General features: G+C 40.8%; 1 protein-coding gene across 1 annotated transcript in view; it reads left to right on the top strand.

Moving 5' to 3' along the window:
* The window catches only part of LOC128662634 (BPI fold-containing family B member 4-like), a 123,200-nt gene extending 108,644 nt beyond the window's left edge, over positions 1 to 14,556 (top strand). Inside the window, exons 14-15 of the mRNA XM_053716498.1 lie at positions 9,824 to 9,900; positions 14,533 to 14,556. Coding sequence (XP_053572473.1) covers positions 9,824 to 9,900; positions 14,533 to 14,556 — 101 coding nt within the window. The remainder of the gene's footprint in view (positions 1 to 9,823; positions 9,901 to 14,532) is intronic.
* Positions 14,557 to 15,523: the final 967 nt, after the last annotated feature.

Genomic DNA, 15,523 nt, shown 5'->3' with positions numbered 1-15,523 from the left:
GCACAGCTCCATTGGATGAGATTATGGACAAGCTTAAAGCACTTAAGCTAGCTAACGCATATTTGTTTCTGATGCCGTTGTACATTTAACCAAACTAACGGCTAAGAACTCCGGATTCGCCATCCAGGCGCGCAGAGCGCTATGGCTTAAATCCTGGTCAGCTGACGTGACTTCTAAATCTAAATTGCTTAATATTCCATTCAAAGGGCAGACCTTATTCGGGCCCGGCTTGAAAGAAATTATTGCTGACATTACTGGAGGTAAGGGTCATACTCTTCCTCAGGACAAGGCCAAATCAAAGACCAAGCAGTCTAATTTTCGTACCTTTTGTAACTTCAAGGCAGGAGCAGCATCAACTTCCTCCGCTCCAAAACAGGAAGGAACTGTTGCTCGTTTCAGACAGGGCTGGAAAGCTAACCAGTCCTGGAACAAGGGCAAGCAGGCCAGAAAACCTACTTTTGCCCCTAAGACAGCATGAAGAGAGGGCCCCCTATCCGGAAACGGATCTAGTGGAGGGCAGACTTTCTCTCTTCGCCCAGGCTTGGGCAAGAGATGTCCAGGATCCCTGGGCGTTAGAGATCATATCTCAGGGATATCTTCTGGACTTCAAAGCTTCTCCTCCACAGGGGAGATTTCATCTTTCAAGGTTATCAGCAAACCAAATAAAGAAAGAGGCATTTCTACGCTGTGTACAAGACCTCTTAGTAATGGGGGTGGATCCACCCAGTTCCGCGGATGGAACAAGGGCAAGGTTTTTACTCAAATCTGTTTGTGGTTCCCAAGAAAGAGGGAACCTTCAGACCAATCTTGGAACCTAAAAATCTTAAACAAATTCCTAAGAGTTCCATCATTCAAAATGGAAACTATTCGAACCATCCTACCCATGATCCAAGAGGGTCAATACATGACCACAGTGGACTTAAAGGATGCCTACCTTCACATACCGATTCACAAAGATCATTATCGGTACCTAAGATTTGCCTTTCTAGACAGGCCATTACCAGTTTGTAGCTCTTCCCTTCGGCTTAGCTACGGCCCCGAGAATTTTTACAAAGGTTCTGGGCTCACTTCTGGCGGTGCTAAGACCGCGAGGCATAGCGGTGGCTCCGTACCTAGACGACATTCTGATACAAGCGTCAAGTTTTCAAATTGCCAAGTCTCATACAGAGATAGTTCTGGCATTTCTGAGGTTGCATGGGTGGAAGGTGAACGTGGAAAAGAGTTCTCTATTACCACTCACAAGAGTTCCCTTCCTGGGGACTCTTATAGATTCTATAGAGATGAAGATTTACCTGACGGAGTCCAGGTTATCAAAGCTTCTGAATGCTTGCCGTGTCCTTCATTCCATTCCAACGCCCGTCAGTAGCTCAGTGCATGGAGTAATCGGCTTAATGGTAGCGGCAATGGACATAGTACCATTTGTGCGCCTGCATCTCAGACCACTGCAATTATGCATGCTAAGTCAGTGGAATGGGGATTACTCAGATTTGTCCCCTCTACTAAATCTGGATCAAGAGACCAGAGATTCTCTTCTCTGGTGGCTTTCTCGGGTCCACCTGTCCAAGGGATGACCTTTCGCAGGCCAGATTGGACGATTGTAACAACAGATGCCAGCCTTCTAGGTTGGGGCGCAGTCTGGGAACTCCCTGAAGGCTCAGAGATTATGGACTCAGGAGGAGAAAACTCCTCCCAATAAATATTCTGGAGTTGAAGCAATATTCAATGCTCTTCTAGCTTGGCCTCAGTTAGCAACACCTGAGGTTCATCAGATTTCAGTCGGACAACATCACGACTGTGGCTTACATCAACCATCAAGGAGGAACCAGGAGTTCCTTAGCGATGTTAGAAGTCTCAAAGATAATTCGCTGGGCAGAGTCTCACTCTTGCCACCTGTCAGCGATCTACATCCCAGGCGTGGAGAACTGGGAGGCGGACTTTCTAAGTCGCCAGACTTTTCATCCGGGGGAGTGGGAACATCATCCGGAGGTCTTCGCTCAACTGATTCATCGTTGGGGCAAACCAGAACTGTATCTCATGGCGTCTCACCAGAACTCCAAGCTTCCTTGTTACGGATCCAGGTCCAGGGACCCGGGAGCGGCGCTGATAGATGCTCTAGCAGCCCCTTGGGTTTTCAACATGGCTTATGTGTTTCCACCATTTCCGCTGCTACCTCGACTGATTGCCAAGATCAGACAAGAGAGAGAATCTGTGATTCTGATAGCACCTGCGTGGCCACGCAGGACCTGGTATGCAGACCTAGTGGACATGTCGTCCTGTCCACCATGGTCTCTGCCTCTGAGACAGGAACTTCTCATTCAGGGTCCTTTCCATCATCCAAATCTAATTTCTCTGAGGCTGACTGCATGGAGATTGAACGCTTGATCCTATCGAAGCGTGGCTTCTCGGAGTCGGTTATTGATACCTTAATACAGGCTCGAAACCTGTTACCAGAAAAATTTACCATAAAATATGGCGTAAATATTTATATTGGTGCGAATCCAAGAGTTACTCATGGAGTAAGGTTAGGATTCCTAGGATATTGTCTTTTCTACAAGAGGGTTTAGAAAAGGGCTTATCTGCTAGTTCGTTAAAGGGACAGATTTCTGCCCTGTCTATCCTTTTACACAAACGTCTGGCAGAAGTTCCAGACGTCCAGGCCTTTTGTCAGGCTTTGGCTAGGATTAACCCTGTGTTTAAGACTGTTGCTCCTCCGTGGAGCTTAAACTTGGTTCTTAAAGTTCTTCAAGGGGTTCCGTTTGAACCCCTTCATTCCATTGATATTAAGCTTTTATCTTGGAAAGTTCTGTTTTGATGGCTATTTCCTTGGCTCGAAGAGTCTCTGAGTTATCTGCCGTTACATTGTGATTCTCCTTACCTGATTTTCCATTCAGACAAGGTAGTTCTGCGTACTAAACCTGGGTTTTTACCTAAGGTAGTTCTAACAGGAATATCAATCAGGAGAATTGTTGTTCCATCATTATGTCCTAATCCTTCTTCAAAGAAGGAACGACTTTTGCAATATCTGGACGTAGTCCGTGCCCTGAAGTTCTATTTACAGGCAACTAAAGATTTTCGTCAAACTTCTTCCCTGTTGTTGTCGTGTACTCTGGACAGAGGAGAGGTCAAAAAAGCTTCGGCATCCTCTCTCTCTTTTTGGTTTCGTAGCATAATACGTTTAGCCTATGAGACTGCTGGACAGCAGCCCCCCTGAAAGAATTACAGCTCATTCCACTAGAGCTGTGGCTTCCACCTGGGCCTTTAAGGAATGAGGCCTCTGTTGAATCTGATTTGCAAGCTGCAACTTGGTCTTCGCTTCACACTTTTTTCAAATTTTTACAAATTTGACTACTTTGCTTCTTCGGAGGCTGTTTTTGGGAGAAAGTTCTACAGGCAGTGGTTCCTTTCCGTTTAAGTTCCTGCCTTGTCCCATCCCATCATCCGTGTACTTTAGCTTTGGTATTGGTATCCCATAAGTAATGGATGATCCGTGGGACTGAATACAACTTAACAAGAGTAAACATAATTTATGCTTACCTGATAAATTTATTTCTCATTGTAGTGTATTCAGTCCACGGCCCGCCCTGTCTTTTTTAAGGGCAGATCTAAATTTTAATTAGAACTCCGTCAACTCACTGCTCCCTACTGGTTTCTCCTTTCTTGTCTGGTTTCGGTCGAATGACTGGATATGACGTGGAGGGGAGGAGCTATATAGCAGCTCTGGCTTTGGGTTGATCCTCTTGCAACTTCCTGTTGGGAAGGGAATATATCCCATAAGTAATGGATGATCCGTGGACTGAATACACTACAAGAGAAATAAATTTATCTGGTAAGCATAAATTATGTTTTTCTCTTGTAAAGGTGTATCCAGTCCCACGGATTCATCCATTACTTGTGGGATACCGATACCAAAGCTATAGGACACGGATGAAGGAAGGGACAAGGCAGTCCCTTAAACGGAAGGGCACCACTGCCTGTAAGACCTTTCTCCCCAAAAAAAACCTCTGAAGAAGCAAAAGTATCAATTTGTAGAATTTAGAAAAAGTATGAAGTGAAGACCAAGTCGCCGCCTTACAAATCTGTTCAACAGAAGCCTCATTTTTAAAGCCCATGGTGGAAGCCACCGCTCTAGTGGAATAAGCTGTAATTCTTTCAGGAGGCTGCTGGCCAGCAGTCTCATAAGCTAAGCGGATTATACTTCTTAACCAAAAAGAAAGAGAAGTTGCTGAAGCCTTTTGGCCTTTCCTCTGTCCAGAGTAGACAACAAACAATGCAGATGTTTGATGAAAATGTTTAGTAGCTTGTAAATAAAACTTTAAAGCACGAACCACGTCAAGATTGTGTAATAGACTTTCCTTCTTTGAAGAAGGATTAGGACACAGTGATGGAACAACAATCTCCTGATTGATATTCTTATTAGATACCACCTTAGGAAGAAACCCAGGTTTAGTACGCAAAACTACCTTATCTGCATGGAAGATACAGATAAGGGGAATCACATCTGCAAGGCAGATAACTCTGAAACTCTTCGAGCCAAAGAGATAGCTACCAAAAACAGAACTTTCCAAGATAAAAGCTTGATATCTATGGAATGCAGAGGTTCAAACGGAACCCTTTAAGAACTAAATTTAAACTCCATGGCAGAGCAACAGGTTAAAACACAGGCTTGATTCTACCTAAAGCCTGACAAAAACGCCTGAACGTCTGGACATCCGCCAGGCGCTTGTGCAAAGAAATAGACAGAGCAGAAATCTGTCCCTTTAAGGACTAGCTGACAATCCCTTCTCCAATCCTTCTTGGAGGAAAAGATAATATCCTGGGAATCCTGACTTTACTCCATGAGTAAGCCATTGGATTCACACCAATGAAGATATTTACACCATATCTTATGATAGATTTTCCTGGTGACAGGCTTTCGAGCCTAAATTAAGGATCATTGACCAACTCGGAAAAAACCATGCTTTGATAAAATCAAGCGTTCAATCTCCAAGCAGTCAGACGCGGAGAAATTTGATTTGGATGTTTGAAGGGACCTTGAAGTAGAAGGTCCTGCCTCAGCGGCAGAGTCCATGGTGGAAAGGATGGACATGTCCACCAGATCTGCATACCAAGTCCTACGTGGCCACGCAGGTGCTATCAAAATCACCGAAGATCTCTCCTGCTTGATCTTGGCAATCAGACGATGGGAGCAGAGGAAATGGTGGAAACACATAAGCCAGGCTGAAGGACCAGGGCGCTGCTAGAGCATCTACCAGCGCTGCCTGGGGATCCCTTGACCTGACCCGTAACAAGGAAAGTTTGGCGTTCTGACGAGACGCCATGAGATCCAGTTTCTGGTTTGCCCCATAGTTGAATCAGCTGGGCAAATACCTCCGGATGGAGCTCCCACTCCCCCGGATGAAAAGTCTGCCGACTTAGAAAATCCGCCTCCCAGTTTCTCTAATCCTGGGATATGGATAGCTGAAGATGGCAAGAGTGAACCTCTGCCCATAGAATTATCTTTGAAACCTCCAACATTGCCAGGGGGCTCTTGTTCCCCCCTGATGGTTGATATAGGCTACAGTGGTGATGTTGTCCGACTGAAATTCTGAATGAACCTGACCGCAGCTAGCTGAGGCCAAGCCTGAAGAGCATTGAATATTGCTATTAGTTCCAGAATGTTTACCGGAAGGAGTGCCTCCTCCTGAGTCCACGAGCCCTGAGCCTTCAGGGAGTTCCCAGACTGCACCCCTGAAGGGCTGGCATCTGTCGTTACTATAGTCCAATCTGGCCTGCGGAAGCTCATCCCCTTGGACAGATGGACCTGACATAGCCACCAGAGAAGAGTAATCCCTGGTTCTTGATCCAGATTTAGTAGAGGGGACAAATCTGTGTAATCCCCCATTCCACTGACTGAGCATGCAAAGTTGCAGCGGTCTGAGATGTAGGGCGGCAAACGGTACTTTGTCCATTGCCGCTACCAGTATAAACCGATTACTTCCATACACTGAGCCACTGAAGGACGAGAAGTGGAATAAAGAACACGGCAAGAGTCTATATGTTTTGACAATCTGGCCTTCGTTAGGTAAATCTTCATTTCTACCGAATCTATCAGAGTCCCTAGGAATGAAACTTTTGTTAGAGGTGATAGAGAACTCTTTTCTTCATTCACCTTCCACCCAGGGACCTCAGATATGCCAGAACAATGTCTGTATGGGACCTGGCAATTTGAAAAGTCAATGCCTGTATCAGAATGTCATCTAAGTAAGGGGCTACTGCTATACCCCGCGGCCTTAGGACCCGCTAGGAGGGACCCTAGAACCTTTGTAAAGATTCTTGGTGCCGTGGCCAACCCGAAGGGAAGAGAGCCACAAACTGGTAGTGCCTGTCTAGTAAGGCAAACCTGAGAAAACAATGATGATCTTTGTGTATCGGGATGTGAAGATAAGCATCCTTTAAGTCTATGGTAGTCATATATTGACCCTCCTGGATCATAGGATGGATGGTCTCGAATAGTCTCCATCTTGAAGGATGGGACTCTGAGAAATTTGTTTAAGATCTTGAGATCTAAGATTGGTCTGATATGTTCCCCTCTTTCTTGGAACTACAAACCAGATTTGAATATAAGCCCTGCCCCTGTTCCTCCTGCGGAACTGGGTGGATCACTCCCATAACTAGGAGGTCTTGAACACAATGTAAGAATGCCTCTCTCTTTATCTGGTCTGCAGATAAATGTGAGAGATGAAATCTCCCTTTTGGGGGAGAGGTTTTGAATTCCAGAAGATAACCCTCGGACACAATTTCCAATGCCCAGGGATCCTGGACATCTCTTGCCCAAGCCTGGGCGAAGAGAGAGAGTCTGCCCCCTACTAGATCCGTTTCCGGATCAGGGGCTGCTCCTTCATGCTGTCTTAGAGGCAGCAGCAGGCTTTTTGGCCTGTTTCCCCCTTGTTCCAAGCCTGGTTAGGTCTCCAGACCGGCTTAGACTGGGCAAAAGTTCCCTCTTGTTCTGTGTTAGAGGAAGTTGAAGTTGCGCCACCCTTGAAGTTTTGAAAGGGCCGAAAACTAGACTGTTTGGTCCTTAATTTGTTGGCCCTGTGACCTTTTCCTCCAGTCATGTCAGAAATGATCTCCTTCAGTCTAGGCCTGAATAGGGTCTGTCCTTTGAAGGGAATGTTGAGAAGTTTAGACTTTGAAGTCATGTCAGCTGACCAGGATTTAAGCCATAGTGCCCTACGCACCTGAATAGCAAAACCTGAATTTTTAGCTGTTAGCTTGGTTAAATGAACAACGGCGTCAGAAACAAATGAATTGGCTAGCTTAAGGGCCTTAAGCTTGTCAATAATATCTTCCAACGGGGTTTCAACCTGTAGAGCCTCCTCTAGAGACTCAAACCAGAAAGCCGCAGCAGCAGTGACTGGGGCAATGCATGCAAGAGGCTGGAGAATAAAACCTTGTTGAATAAAAATTTTCTTAAGGTAACCATCTAATTTTTTATCCATTGGATCTAGAAAAGCACAACTGTCCTCGACAGGGATAGTGGTACGCTTAGCTAGAGTAGAAACTGCTCCCTCCACCTTAGGGACCGTCTGCCACAAGTCCCGTGTAGCGGCGTCTATAGGAAACATCTTTTTAAAAACAGGAGGGGGAGTGAACGGTACACCTGGTCTATCCCATTCCTTAGTAATAATTTCAGAAAACCTCTTAGGGATTGGAAAATCATCAGTGTAAGTAGGTACTGCATAGTATTTATCCAATCTACATAATTTCTCTGGGACTACAATAGCGTCACAGTCGTCCAGAGTTTCTAAGACCTCCCTGAGCAATATGCGGAAGTGTTCATTCTTAAATTTAAATGTAGACATATCAGAATCAGGTTGAAGTATCTTCCCTGAATCAGAAAAATCACCCACAGATTGAATCTCCCCTGCTTCAGCTTCAGTACATTGTGAGGGTGTATCAGACATAGCCACTAAAGCGTCAGAGAGCTCTGTATTTATTCTAGTCCCCAGAGCTGTCTCGCTTTCCTTGCAATCCTGGCAGTTTAGATAATACCTCTGTAAGGGTATGATTCATAATTGCCGCCATATCTTGTAAGGTATATGCAATTGGGCGCGCTACATGTACTTGGCGTCCCCTGAGCGGGAGTTATAGGTTCTGACATGTGGGGAGAGTTAGACGGCATAACTTCCTCCTTGTCAATTTCTTCTGGTGATAAATTTTTTAAAGCCAGAATATGGTCTTTGTAATCTATAGTAAAATCAGTGCATTTGGTACACATTCTAAGAGGGGGTTCCACATATGGCTTCTAAACATAATAAACAATGAGTTTCCTCTATGTCAGACATGTTTAAACAGACTAGTAATGAGACCAGCAAGCTTGGAAAACACTTTAATAACTGTGAACAAGCAAAAAATAAAACGGTACTGTGCCTTTAAGAGAAAAAACCATCACATAAACTGCAAAACAGTGAAAAAAGCAGTAAATTCTACGAATTTTTTACAGTGTGTATAATAGACTGAAATAGCATTGCACCCACTTGCAAATGGATGATTAACCCCTTAGTTTTCAAAACCGGATAAAAAAAAACGATATAGCTGTTTTTAAACAGTTACAACCAACTGCCACAGCTCTACTGTGGCTCCTACCCTGCCCATACAACGATTTTGGAAGGCACAATAAAACCCTGTAGAGGGGTCCTATATGTCAGGAGACTCCTTCAGGGAAGCTGGATGTCTCAAGCCGCAAAAACTACTGCGCAATTAAGGCGCAAAATTATGCCCCTCCCAACCTGTACTCACAGTGAGAGGGCCTTAAAAAACTATCCCTAGGAAAAATCTAGTCAGCCATGTGGAAAAACTGGGCCCCAGAATAAAGTTTTATCACCATTTGTAGTAAACGTTTATATACATCAAGCAAACGTTATATCTATTAAGTAATGAGAGTAAATAACAAAAATATTACCCTTTACAGCAAGCATGATACCAGTCGTTATTAAATCACTGTAATCAGGCTTACCTTAAATAAATCAGGTACTGTCAGCATTTTCTAGCTTATCATCTCTCTAGAAGAATTAAAACTGCACATACCTCAGAGCAGGAAACCCTGCACGCTATTCCCCCAGCTGAAGTTACCCATCTCTTCAGTTATGTGTGAGAACAGCAGTGGACCTTAGTTACAAACTGCTAAGATCATCAAAAAACTTCAGGCAGACTCTTCTTCCCTTTCTGCCTGAAGCCAAAATAGTACAACTCCGGTACCATTTGAAAATAATAAACTTTTGATTGAAGATAAACTACATTAATTCACCACATCTCTCTAGCTACTTCCCTTGTCGAGAGCTGCAAGAGAATGACTGGGAGGTGGCAGTTAGGGGAGGAGCTATATAGACAGCTCTGCTGTGGGTGATCCTCTTGCAGCTTCCTGTTGGGAAGGAGAATATCCCACAAGTAATGGATGAATCCGTGGACTGGATACACCTTACAAGAGAAATACTATTTAATAACATAAGGACTGGTGTGGCTAGAGAGGCTGAAGAGGTTCGAGGTAGCCTAAAGAAAAAACATATTGCATGTGCACTGCAGTCATCGCGCAACTTGTAATCTAGCCAACAGTGTTGTAAAGTTCTACTTTACCTGGTAGTTAAGAAAAAAATGCTGTGGTAAGTTTACTACCAATTTCAAAGATTGTAACTTTGCGGATGGTAAACATATTTACTTTCAGTGTCACTAGTGTCTAATAAATTGTAGGTACTTGTTTCAGAAGATCAATAGTATACTGTACAATGAAATCTGAAAATATGTTTCTAATGCTGATATATTTTATTTCTTTATTTTCTTTTTTCAGCTGTAGTAGGGAATGGAATACCGCTTCCAAAACTGATGAACATAGACTTTAATAATGCAAACATCGACATTCTTGATGTAAGGATCATAATAAAAAACACATTAGTAAATTGTACTACATTACATTAGTAACACATGTTGTGTTATTCATGCTTAATATATTTTATGAATTATTATATTGTTAAATTGTGTATAAACATTATTGGTAGATTTCTAATACATAACAGCTAGTCAATATCATATAATGATAAAGGTTTAGATTACAAGTGAAATATAAAAATGTTAGCGTTTTGATGCAATAACATAGCAAGAGTGCAATTGACAGCGCTCATATTTTTAGTTCAAGTAGAAAGTAAAATATCAGTGCTTAAGCAAAAGTCTTGGGTACAATAAGATCTGAGAGGTTGGATACCAATGCCACACTTAATCCCTCACCTAATAGACTTCAATGGGACGCATTATATAACTCAGGTTCTGGCTTTCACACAATCACTAACCTGATAGTGAACTAAAAAATGGAGAAATAGTGTACTTCACAAAATGAAGGTCGCATTATGGGCTATCAATAGCATTCCACTTAAAATCTAGGCCGCATCTTGGGCTAGATTACAAGTGGTGCACTATTTAGCAGTTTCGCTCAAGCCTTAAAACCGCCAAAAGTAATAATTTTGCATGCTCAGGTTAAATTGCTTATTACAAGTTGAAAGTAAAATGTTTTTGTGTGGGCAATACCCGACATGCACTAATTTCAGGACATTGGATATGGCGACAGCCATAGGCCTATAGTTTTCAAGGTCTGGCGGACCTGATCCGACACTGCGGATCTGGTCCGCCAGACCTCGCCAGACCTCGCTGAATACGGCCAATAGGCCGACAGCAGGGGGGTGTCAATCAACCAGATCATACTCGATCGGGTTGATTTCCGGCGATGTCTGTCCGCCTGCTCAGAGCAGGCGGACAGGTTATGGAGCAGCGGTCTTTGTGACCACTGCTTCATAACTGCTGTTTCTGGCGAGTCTGATGACTCGCCATAAACACGGGGCATCAAGCTCCATTCGGAGCTTGATACATATGCCCCATAGACTTTAATGGAGAGTGCTAACCCAAAAGGAGTTATTAATATTTCACATTCCTATTTTCTTCGCATACTGGAATTTTATTTTTATTTTAAATAAATATTTATATATACATTTTGTCATTCAGACCTTACCCATGGCCAGAGGGTGTGCCTGCATGTAGTGTATGACGGTACTACCTGTGCCCCAGAGACTCACTCAATACTGCCACACTCTGCTAGACTGCAGCAGCAACCACAGCCTCCCAGACACTGTTCAGAGAGGTGTACTGTTTTCCCTCCTTGTAAATCTCACATTTGATGATGGACCACAGGTTCTCAATGGGGTTCAGATCAGGTGAACAAGGAGGCCATGTCATTAGATTTTCTTCTTTTATACCCTTTCTTGCCAGCCATGCTGTGGAGTACGCGTGTGATGGAGCATTGTCTTGCATGAAAATCATGTTTTTCTTGAAGGATGCAGACTTCTTCCTGTATCACTGCTTGAAGAAGGTGTCTTCCAGAAACTGGCAGTAGGACTGGAGTTGAGCTTGACTCCATCCTCAACCCGAAAAGCCCCACAAGCTCATCTTTGATGATACCAGCCCAAACCAGTAACTCCACCTCCACCTTGCTGGCGTCTGAGTCGGACTGGAGCTCTCTCTGCCCTTTACCAATCCAGCCACGGCCCATCCATCTGGCCCATCAAGACTCACTCTCATTTCATCAGTCCATAAAACATTAGAAAAATCAGTCTTGAGATATTTCTTGGCCCAGTCTTGGACGTTTCAGCTTGTGTGTCTTGTTCAGTGGTGGTCGTCTTTCAGCCTTTCTTACCTTGGCCATGTCTCTGAGGTATTGCACACCTTGTGCTTTTGGGCACTCCAGTGATGTTGCAGCTCTGAAATATGGCCAAACTGGTGGCAAGTGGCATCTTGGCAGCTGCACCGCTTGACTTTTCTCAGTTCATGGGCAGTTATTTTGCGCCTTGGTTTTTCCACACGCTTCTTGCGACCCTGTTGACTATTTTGAATTAAACGCTTGATTGTTCGATGATCAAGCTTCAGAAGCTTTGCAATTTTAAGAGTGCTGCATCCCTCTGCAAGATATCTCACTATTTTTGACTTTTCTGAGCCTGTCAAGTCCTTCTTTTGACCCATTTTGCTAAAGGAAAGGAAGTTGCCTAATAATTATGCACACCTGATATAGGGTGTTGATGTCATTAGACCACACCCCTTCTCATTACAGAGATGCACATCACCTAATATGCTTAATTGGTAGTAGGCTTTCGAGCCTATACAGCTTGGAGTAAGACAACATGCATAAAGAGGATGATGTGGTCAAAATACTCATTTGCCTAATAATTCTGCACTCCCTGTAATTATTAATAATAATTGTAGTTATTGTAAAATATTCATATATATTCTATTTTTATATTTTAATACATCTATAATAATGATTTACATGAAATATTAATATTCAATAAATACATAATGCACTTTAAGAGAACTCATGTCGGGTTAGCACACATGAAGAATTTGTGTACTCCTGTCAGGTTTGTGCAAACGGGTCCGACATATATATACAGATATAAATAGGAATATGAATTTAAAAGTACAAATAACATATGTGAGGAAAATTGGATTGTGATTTTTTACAGTAAATATACAGGACAACACATTATTAAATATTATGATAGAATTATCATATATATGTATATATATATGTATATATATATATATATATATTATATATATATATATATCTCCAATAGCTCTTTGCAGTCAAACACATGGCCATTTACCCTTATAAAAAATTTATTGATATTTATATGAATAATTCTTATCAAATAGTGTTTATATATGAGTGTGACAGTTTACTTTAATGTATTTATGTTGTATTTGGGGCAAAGTTTATTTTATCCCTAACCCTTTATGCAAGTTCTGCATTCATGCTAACCCACTACTCGTTAAATTTGATTGAACTTGAGCGAACATGTTTACTTTCAACTTATAATACGCACACTAATTAATGCACCCGCACTATTTCAATATCGTACCACTGTATTGAATTATGTCAAAGATTATATAATGCATTGCTTTATTAGTGTCTAAAGGCATAAAAGGACAGGACTAATACAAAAATTTATTGCTCCAATTAGCATTCATTTTTTTTGTAATACTCACCCTACATAACTATGGGGTTGATCCCAATCCTGTAAAAAAAATGTATCAAGTGATTTTTCTACAAAAATCCCCATAGACTTTAATGGGGTTTTTATATTGATAATCATTAGATTAACTTTTCTAAAGGATTATGACAGACCCTTATGTGTTTCATCACTACAGAGTTGTTAAACCCTTGGGTAAAGTCCTGTCAGTCATCCAATCACATGTACTATTTACTAGGGATGGGCGAATGTGTTTATATCCGAATTCGAATGTTAGAACGAATGTTATTGTAGAAATTCGATTTACATAATAGAATGTTGATAAGAACGAATATTCTTAAAAATTCGATTTTCGAATGTTATTTACAGTTTTCGAATGTCACGTTCGAATTCGAATGTCACATTCGAATTTGAATGTCACATTTGAATTAGAATGTTATATTCAAATATCACATTCGAATTCGAATATTACATTTATAAAACACAATTGTAGACTAGAAACACTATTTCGAATGTCACATTCGAATCAAATATCACATTCGAATCGAATGTCACATAAGAATTCGAATATTACATTTATAAAACACAGTATTAGACTAGAAATACTATTTCGAATTCGAATGTCACATTCGAATCGAATATCACATTCGAATCGAATATCACATTTAAAACACAGTATTAGACTAGAAATACTATTTCAAATTCGAATGTGACATTTGAATTCGAATGTAGAATTCGAATATTACATTTATTAAACACAGTTGTAGACATGAAATACTATTTCAAATTTGAATGTCACATTCGAATTCGAATGTCATATTTGAATTCGAATATTACATTTCAAAATTGAATGAATACATAGCTAAACATTCTATTATTTGAACAAATATTTTCGAATTTTATTGAAAAATTCGAAAACGAAAATTCGAAAATAGAATGTTATATAAACATTCGAAATTCGATTTGAACGAACGAATGTATCAAAATTCATTTTAAATTTCACATTTTTAGAAACATTCGCCCATCCCTACTATTTACACAACCCTGCCAATAACCACTAGTATCCTGCTTGGGAGAAACAGGGCTTGCAGCTCACATGCAGGATTGTACCTATGTGTTTAATATCTTCTTGGGTTATAAAGGGCAGTAATTAATTAATGCCATAAATTAATTTATGTAAGGTAATGCAATGTCTGCGTGTAGAATGTCCCTTTAAAGGAACACCCAGAACAATCAATCTGTCTGTCTGACTATGCTACCACAATTTAGAGTTAAAAGCTCTGGATTCAGCAAATGGCCATTTTGTAGGACACAACACATGCAGTATACCTAGAATATTATTGCTATGATATTTTACTTGATTCTGAATTAATTGTTGAAAGCAATGCCATAATATGTACAGTAATATTTTATCTCTATGATAAGCAGTTTATTCCAAATGGAAATATTGAATTGTGATAACTGTGTATTACTTTTTATTTTCTAGGACCTTGTTGTTCTATCTAAATAAATCAACCAGGTAAAAATATTTTCAATACAGTTAACTATTAAAAAGTCACATTTAGAATTAATTCTGGCATATTTTCTCTGTTCTGTAAAATTAACAAAATTTTCTTACCATGCAGGACAAGTGAAGATATCATTAAGGAATGAAAAATGCCCATGATACGGTGAAATTATATGAAATCATTTCAACATGCAATATTGGCAATTAATCAGAACTAAATTGTCTGCAAAAGCAGCTTCAATAACTTGTTTAAAATGTCATCAATAAAGGATTTTATGATATCTATAAAGTGGCTAATAGTACATTATTTTTCCTACTTTGACTCAGTAGCACAGTTTATATATATTAATTAATATGTCCAATTAATTTCATAAGTAGATAATGTTACTCAAATTACAAACAAGTGCAGTTCCTAAAGCAGACATCTGAGCACAAATTGTTCTGTTTCAACCTGCAGTCACAAGTAGCCAAGTAAAAACAGCGACTCCTTCTCACATGGTTTGGCATTAACTTCCAGTGTGGATTCTTGGAAGTCAAAGCAGGATATAGCCTGTGAGCCAATAAGAAGTGGCATAAGCAACCAATAGCTAGCCATATTCTACTCAGGAGCTGCAAAGAGTTAAACACATAACATCAGAAAAACAAACTGCATGTTATAATTTCATTTTTTGCATTTCCATTTCCTGAAAGGGTCTGAAATAAAAACCTTTACCCAACAGTTTCTGCTTTGGGACATCCTTGTTGTACTTCTCAATTGAATGTGGCAGCCATTATATTGCCATGTGCAAGTATTTCCTAAGCACTGAAAAATAATAATTTGTTAAAAAAAAATAATTGAAAGGCAGTGCAGCTTTAGTTTATTTTCAAAGTACCATTCAGTGTTTAAAACTTTTTAACCCCTTAATGACCACAGCACTTTTCCATTTTCTGTCTGTTTGGGATCAAGGCTATTTTTACATTTTTGCGGTGT

Source organism: Bombina bombina, chromosome 1 (assembly GCF_027579735.1).
Source record: "Bombina bombina isolate aBomBom1 chromosome 1, aBomBom1.pri, whole genome shotgun sequence".
Classification (NCBI taxonomy): Eukaryota; Metazoa; Chordata; class Amphibia; order Anura; family Bombinatoridae; genus Bombina; species Bombina bombina.
This window is presented reverse-complemented; position numbering and strand designations above follow the sequence as displayed.